Raw genomic sequence first — 7940 nt, forward strand, 5'->3', positions numbered from 1 at the left:
TGCTAAAATTTAACAGCTAAATTTTAGATAGGATAAAAACTTTATCAAGTACCAAACCTCAGCTCTAATTGACTCAAACACCTTAGTACACACAGAAGGCGGTCTAGGCGTTTCATCGAGTCCAAATCTCATGTTTTGGACATCGACATTACGTTCTCAAATATTGTTCGGAGGTGTTAATATCAAGTGCTAACGTTTAGCACCTATTAGAACCTTTCCCATCTAACATTTTTCCTCTTATTTTTAAATTTTATTAAATTTTAGCATCCTCATTAGCATTACTGTTCGGAAGTGCTAATGTTAAAGTTTCGTACTTTCGTCCATCTATATATCCTATATAGATGGCACCCACTAACTATTTCTCTCTTCATGCAAGGTGTCCACATCATTCCCCACTAAGTGTTCCACTAACTTGCATCCTTTCATGCAATCTATTCATGTTTTCTTATTAATTACAAAAAATATCCATATCATCTCTACTATGTGCAATACTTTAAATATTCAATCTATTAATATAAATCATATACGTACGCTATTTTTTCATCGCCTATTCTTCTATAATACGATCAAATATTCTATTGGTGTTTCTCCTATTAGCGTATCGATTTTTACCAGATCCGATAAACAAAAAATGTTCATGTCATCTCTACTTCTAGCAATACTTTTAATTTTTAATCTATTAAAGTTATATACAAACACTATTTTTTATCATCTATTCTTCTATAATATGATCAAATATTCTTTTGGTGTTTCTTCTGTTAGCTTATCGGTCTTTATCAGATCCGATAAAAAGATAACATGCAAGTAAAATGTACCATCTATTTTTCTCAATATGCAAGCTATATATCCATATCATATAGGAACTCATTACATCAGACGCCATCATTATCCACTGGGACCGTCTATTTATATCTTCCACCGATTTTCTGTGAATGTTGCCAGACAATCACCTTAGTGTTTCTAATTTCAAATTTCACCTTAAAATTTTATTTAAGAAATACCGCAGCAACGCGCGGGGTATCACCTAATTAACATTAGAATTCAAACATGATATTAGTCTATTTAGTTCTCTTGCAAATTGATTTTCCAAACATATCTTAAGTAGTAGTAATGATCAGGTAGCACTAATGACGGCGGTTAAAGTAAGCCATGAAATAAGCACAAGGGAACATGGGTTTAGCCCCCGGCCGGCCCACTTCCGCGGCCTACCGCATCACTACCCCCATTCCCATCCCATCCCATCGCGCACAGCTCACGACAGCTGCGTCGCTCGCGTCCGCACCAGACGTCCAGACCCCAACCGCCTCGCAGGCCCGCACCGCCATGCGGCGGCCGCCCTGTCCCGGTCCCTAACCACCGCCGCCGCCGCCGCCGCCGCCGCAGCCATGCCCGCGGACCCCAAGCCCCCGCGGGCGGCGGCCCTGCCCGCGCGCCCGCTCCTCCTCGCGCTCCCCTTCCTCTCCCTGCTCCTCCTCCTCTACGTCTACTCCACCGCCTCCCCCCTTCGCCCTCCGTCGCCATCACCGCCTCCGCGGGCGTCCCGCTCACCCCGTCCCCGCCGTCGCCGCACATCCGCATGCGCCGCGCCCGGTTCCGCTCCTACGACGACTACCTCCGGCACCAGCTCAACAAGACCCTCGACCCGCGCCTCCGCCGCGTGTGGGCCACCCGCGACTGGCGCCGCAAGGTGGACGCCTTCGCGCGCGCCTTCGCGGGGCTCCGCCGCGAGGGCCTCCTCGCCAACGCCTCCCGCGCGCTCTGCGTCGGCGCGCGCCTCGGCCAGGAGGTGGCCGCGCTGCGCCAGGTCGGGGTCGCCGGCGCCGTCGGCATCGACCTCGCCCCGGCCCCGCCGCTCGTCGTCCGGGGGGACTTCCACGCGCAGCCCTTCCCCGACGCCACCTCGACTTCGAGTTCTCCAACGTCTTCGACCACGCGCTCTACCCCGGACCGCTTCGCCGCCGAGATCGAGCGCACGCTGTCGCCCCCGGCGGCGTTCGCCCGTCCTCCACGTCGCCGTGCACCGCCGCGGGGACAAGTACTCAGCCAACGACCTGCTCGACGTCCAGGGCCTCGTCGGCCTCTTCCGGGGCTGCGACGTCGTCAGGGTCTCCAAGGTCGACGCCTTCGGCCTCGACACCGAGGTCATCCTCCGCAAGAAGAGGTCCGCCGCTGCTCGTCATCCCTAGCGCCTAGCGTAGCCATCCGTTCTTCTCCGTACCAAGCACCACACACGATCCAATCCATCTTATTTAGCTTGCAAATTACGCAAAAGAAATTGGAAGGGAATTTTTTTGAGGGCATTGACCTTTTTTCTTCTTTTTGCTAGATTTGCTTTAATTTACTATTGGTGTATCCTTGTAGTTAGTTATAGGTGGGTAGAAGTTGATTTTTTGGTGGCCATCCACGCATGCATCCGTATTGTTCTTGTACCTAGGCAATTGGTAGAGAAAGAAGAGAAATCAATTCAATTGGGTATATTAAATTTGTGCCAAGAAAAGCAGTTTGAGGAAGGAAAGGATGACTAGCTACGATCGAACGGCATGCGCTTTCCCTTCTTTTCTTGGTCACCCACTTTGCTGCTTGTTCTTCGCTTTCTAGACTTCTTTTGGGAAAGATTCTTTGATCGATTTCGGTGGTGCATGCGCCTGATGATGAGTAGCGCAGCTGCTGTTGCTTCTTGTGGTGGTCAGTTGTCTTGTAGATGGTAGCAGCTTGCAAAAATGGAGGGGTCAGCAACTCAGGACCGTTGGGAGTGGGAGCCATGCGTGGAAGAAATGCGCAGGGGATTGGCACTTTGCACGCATGCATTGGACCGCCTGCCTGTAAAGAGATGGCTTGGCAACCTGCACCTCTGCCTGTCCCAACCCCCGTAGTAAAAAAAATTACAGAGATTGACACCTCTCGGATAGCCCGGTCGATACCAGCACCCACAAAAAGCTTCACGGGCAGAATAGATCGACAAGGCCGCAAGAAGGGCGAAATATTAGTTTTGAGTCCTTGCATTGCATGATTTTTATTTAAGAACAAAAAAGTCGAATCATGGTACTCGCACCTGCAGCAAACTTCCGTGGAAAAACAAAGCATCAGGAAGCAACCTTCCCTGATGTGCGGGAGAAAGAGAGAGAGAGAGAGAGAGGTGCTTGTTATGAGGAAATTAAATTCGTAGAATGGATCAGGGGTCTCCTTTAAAAAAAAATGGATTAGGGGTGCAAGGAATGGCAACACAGATGCTTCATGAGCAGGTTACGTTTTTTTTTTTGCGGGTAGAGCAGGTTACGTTATTGATAACTGCACTTTCATAATTTGTTCTCCCTCATTACATACTCTAGTGATGACCACTCGGGACCTCTATACCGGCAAGCTAAACCATGAGCCCATTTGTAAAAATGTGATGCTGATTAATTACATGCATGTGACAGTAGTAGATCTGAATAATTTAGATGCCTACTAATCAGTGTGTACTCAGCACCATCGCCATGCATTATGCCCCGTTTTACGGGGTGCAGTACTTCTTGATCAAAAAAGAAACAACAAGTGTGGTACAGGGAGTAGGGAAACTGTAACATGGCCAGCTCAGTGCGTGAGGCAAATGTCCCCAGCGTGTCCGTGTGTGTGTGTGTGAGAGAGAGAGAGGGCAGGCACCAGGCATGGGCAGGCCGCACGTAGCTCGCACGCGTAGTACGTAAGCAAAGGCATTTTTCACTATTCCCAAATGCACACCACTGCAAAGTGCCCCACGGACACGCACACTCACCTATTCCCCCATTCTCCTTTTGATTTTTTTTTCTCTTTTTGTTTGACAAAATACCGTGGCAATTAAGAATAAACTGCTTAGTTTTAACCTGCTGTGGAGTTTTTTTTTAGCATCACCTGCTGTGGAGTATCAGTTGTGGTAATTAAGCTTGAAATTCCCTTCCATGGAGGCCGAAATTGTTACAACCCACGCATGTAAATCACTTGATTGCTCAGGTGCGTATGTGTATTCAAAATGAGGCCCAACAAGGTCCTGCTTTTTCACTTGATGCGACGGCTCGTAAATGGGCCATCGCCAAGGCCGGACATGAGCAAGCAGCCAGACTTGCTCCGAACCTATGATGAATTCTACAGATAATTTTTGCTGTAATTTTAGGCGTTACGGTTCAGTTCCTGTAGATTAAAAAAAATCACATGTCAATAATAGCTTGAATTCTACTCACTCCCTCTGTTTCAAATTACTAATTATTTTTATTTTTCTAAATATATAGTTTTTGCTATGCATCTAGACACAACATATATCTAAATCTATAATAAAATGCTATATATAATTAGAAAAGTCAAAACGACTAATAATTTTGAGATAACGGTTCAGTTCCTGTAGATAAAAAAAATCACATGTCAAAATAACTTGAATTCTACTCCATCCGTTCCATGCGGTGGTCCAAGACGGAGCCCGTCGATCGATCTCCGAGCCGTCACCGGCGACAGCCGCCGACTTGGCAGCCAAAAGGAACAAGACATACACAGGTGGCCCAGCCCGAGTCCACGACAAAGCTGGCTGACAGGTGGGCCTCGGTTCCCCGGATCGGCCTCACATCACATGACTGTAGTACCCCGACTCCAGCAGGCGCAGCAGAACGGCACGACGGAGTGGACCGACACATCCCTCTCCATCAGGTCGACTTCTCAATTCACATGCACTTGCATATTGCAACAGCAGCAGTTTACTGTTCTACAAGATGGCAGTTATTTTTTTTATGAGGATAGATGACAGTTAATTACAGCTCTCTTGCCAAGTACTAGAAGCAGGCTCTGAAGAATTGAAGTATCCCTCGGTGATGCAAAATCCAAGAACAGGCATCAGTTTTCCACTAACCAGAAAAAGATCAAATCTCAAATGCGTGAATCCCTGCTTAAGTGGTAAGTTTGAGTTGTTGCCATTTATCAGCTCCATCTTGTCATTTTTTGGGAAAAAAAATCAGAACTGATTCTCATCAAGTACAAGATGCAACGACGAACAGACTCATCGAGTCATCGTGCATCACTAGAAGTAACTGTAATACCCAACATATTTTGCTGGTTGTCATTGAAAAAGAGAGAAAAAAAGTACCAGGCACCAGTTTTGCAAGAACCGTACATAATTCAGCGTTACTAACAGATTCTCTGCCCTTAGAATTGCGACTGCTGTTATAAACCATTTTACTCTGTGCGCTACGTAATGTATCGGTATCGATATGAGAAACACAGGTCATTTTTGTGCTAATCAGATGGCTCGCATATCAGATTCTCAAGCTCTTCCTGAGACTGAGAGTAAGGTTGATTTGTTGCCAACTGAACATTGCCCTTGTTCACATCATGCAAACTAGTATTTCGAACTCCAAATGAATAGATCGTGAAAAGGCTAAACGGATTCACCGTCAAAGGTCTTGGATAACTGATCTCATGGTTCCCCACTTCACCCTAAGTTCTGTTATTTTCATCCTACGAAACATAACTTTGCACCTACTGATCTACGCCTGAAGCTTGCAACTTGCCCAGGGTAGAGGATACATAAATTGGAATAATGGGGAGAAGACAACAAGGCAACTAACCGTATATATACACGGGCTATCCTTGCAGTGATGAAAGAAGCCAAAGGGAGCTATGTAGGCTGGAGCTCGCTTTCCTCGTGTTCCTTGATGAAACGGCCCTGCAGTTCGGTAATGCAAGATATGCAATGTTTGATCAGAACAGAATTTAGTAACAAATGGTGAAGCAAATGTGTTAATAGTTGCTGGAATAATGGAAAGATACTGGTTTATGTGCGGACTGGTTGCTCGTAAAAATGCATAGGATGGAGTATTTCTACACAGTTTTTGATTTCCTGTAACAAAGGATTTACACTGTGGTTCATGCATTCTCCTTAGACACAACGTATCCATGAGCAGTAAATGTTCCTCTAAAATAAGCCGCAATGAGAAAGAAAACACAAGGCATGTTGATTTATTAAGCTTGTCAGAAGGTGAAACAACTAGATTAGGATTCAGGGCAGAGTTTTCATCTGTTTACATATGTGTGAATGTATTCGGTATTAGAACTGTGCAGGATATAATGTTTGTGGATCCAGCTATCACAAATCTGGAGTATCAATGATGGATAATCTATTCGTTTTGCTGCTGACAGACAATGTGCAACACCATTTGAGCACCCTTTTGCAAACCACAGAAACTCTGCTTAGGAAATTAGGAGAAAAGATCATATAGGAACTCAAATGAGATGTATGCTTTGGGCACAGACGCACAGTTCTCCCCTTGCAACACCAAATTAGCCAAATTTCAAACATCCTGTTAGAGCCGGAGATATACGCATGCACAAAGACACAAGGTATCCAAATATTCCCAACTCCAAACCCAATCGCTTCGCAGTTCAAATATTCAGAGTTTCAGACTGTATTTTTGTGACAGATTAGATCATAACAACTCATGTCTTGGCACATAAGTAATAAATTAATGGTGTATTAATAGGGCCATAATGTATGAGACCACGGCAGCTCATGCCATGCCTCCTTGACTCATCAGTAATGGCGTATCAACACAAAAGGGATGCCGTTGTCACCTTGAACCGCGGCCGCTTGACGGCATTGACCCGGCGAACCTCGTACCGGATCCGCCTCGCGAACAACCGGTTCCGCCGCTTCTCCTTGTATCGCCTCACCTTCTCCGCCCTCTCCGGCCCCGCCGGTGCCATCTCCCGCGCGCTCCACGCGCACGCCGCCGACGGCGGCGCACCCGCGGCGTGCTCGGACGGCTCCACCTCCACCAACACCTGCACAGACGGCTCCACCACTGTCACGTCACAGTACGGGCGACCCCGAAAGGCCACACCTTTTGCGAGAGCGGATGGACTTACGGCGTCGAGCCCCAGCTCCGGCGCGGCGTCGCTGTCAGCGCCGCCGCCGATGTAGAGCGACCCCCGGTCCGCCCATGCGGCGAGGATCTCCTCGTGGTCCAGCTTGAGCAGCAGCGACCGCGCCGAGGCGCCAGTGCTGGCCGCGGACGAGCACGGCGACGACGACGACGTGGTGGCGGTGGTGGCCGTGGTCGCGGTCGGCGAGGAGCCGCTGCTGCAGTACACCCACCGCTCCCTGCCCCGCAGCGCGCGCCGCGCCAGGTCCTCTTCCTCCGCGCCCGTGAACCCCGAGCCCCCGTCCGGCGAGGCGGACGGCGACGGCGACTCGTCGGTGCCGCCGGCGGAGGCGCCGAGGATGTCGGAGAGCGACGGCGCCGGCAGCGCCGCGAACAGGGTGGACGCCTCGTGGTGCAGCGGGAACGGCTCCACCTGCTGCTGCTGCCCGGCCCCATCCCCGCCGTCCTCCCGCTTCACCTCCGCCTCCTCCCACGCCGGCGCGGGCTCATCCCCCGGCGACCGCGGCGGCGTCCCCACCTCGGCCTTGATCAGGAGGTCGCTGAGGCTGAGGTACTTGGTCTTCTTCCCCTTGCCCCGCGCCCTCGGCCTCGGCTTCCGCCGCCGCCCGCCGCCGCCACTCGCCATGGCGCCTCACTCAGCGGCCCCGAGGACGCCTTGTCGCGAAGCGATACTGTTTGGAGGGAAAGCGAGAGATCTCCCGCGGCGAGGGCGAGTCGGCGAGAAAGCCTCCCCTCGATCCTGCGCTGACGTGGCGGCGGTTGGATGACGTGGAGCGAGGCCATTGATCGCCCGGATTGCGGTGTTTGCCTTTCCGTCGCACACGGATGGGGTGGGGGAGGGTAGAAAGGGAAGGGCGTCACGGGGGTTTTGTGATGGTGGTGTGTGGGTGGTGGTAGACGATCACATCATCGCCGTTGGATGAGTAGGGGCTGTTTGTTGAAACGCAAATTTTTTTCGAAAAAATCTTATTAATTTGAAGTACTAAATGAAGTTTATTTATAAATTTTTTTTCACAGATGAGTTGTAAATCGCGAGACGAATCTAATGATACTAATAAA

At 49.4% G+C, this 7940-nt stretch overlaps 1 protein-coding gene and 1 pseudogene across 4 annotated transcripts; one reads left to right on the forward strand and one right to left on the reverse strand.

Moving 5' to 3' along the window:
• The first annotated feature begins 1262 nt into the window (after positions 1-1262).
• On the forward strand, positions 1263-2510 carry LOC120677572 (annotated as a pseudogene).
• A 1833-nt stretch (positions 2511-4343) lies between these two features.
• On the reverse strand, positions 4344-7670 carry LOC120677573. 4 transcript variants are annotated; one of them, XR_005676364.1, is made up of 4 exons: positions 6865-7670; positions 6571-6780; positions 5568-5665; positions 4344-4703 (listed from the first exon to the last, which is right to left on the reverse strand). XR_005676364.1 is itself a non-coding variant. In XM_039958727.1 (3 exons), exons 1-3 carry the CDS (start codon positions 7504-7506, stop codon positions 5618-5620), a joined length of 900 nt encoding a protein of 299 aa, XP_039814661.1. In that variant the 5' UTR covers positions 7507-7662; the 3' UTR covers positions 5333-5617. The 4 variants fall into 4 exon arrangements, 1 of the variants encoding a protein (XP_039814661.1); XR_005676363.1 differs by having other exon boundaries at positions 4344-4708; XR_005676362.1 differs by having other exon boundaries at positions 4347-4680.
• Between the last annotated feature and the right edge of the window lie 270 nt (positions 7671-7940).

The sequence above is a fragment of the Panicum virgatum genome, chromosome 6N (genome assembly GCF_016808335.1).
Source record: "Panicum virgatum strain AP13 chromosome 6N, P.virgatum_v5, whole genome shotgun sequence".
NCBI lineage: Eukaryota > Viridiplantae > Streptophyta > Magnoliopsida > Poales > Poaceae > Panicum > Panicum virgatum.

Coding starts and splice junctions, on each gene's coding strand:
- LOC120677573 (XM_039958727.1), bottom strand. CDS start 7,506: ATGGCGAGTGGCGGCGGCGGGCGGCGGCGGAAGCCGAGGCCGAGGGCG. Junction 6,781..6,864: donor CGGAGCTGGGGCTCGACGCC/GTAAGTCCATCC, acceptor CCGTCTGTGCAG/GTGTTGGTGGAGGTGGAGCC. Junction 5,666..6,570: donor TCAAGCGGCCGCGGTTCAAG/GTGACAACGGCA, acceptor ACCGAACTGCAG/GGCCGTTTCATCAAGGAACA.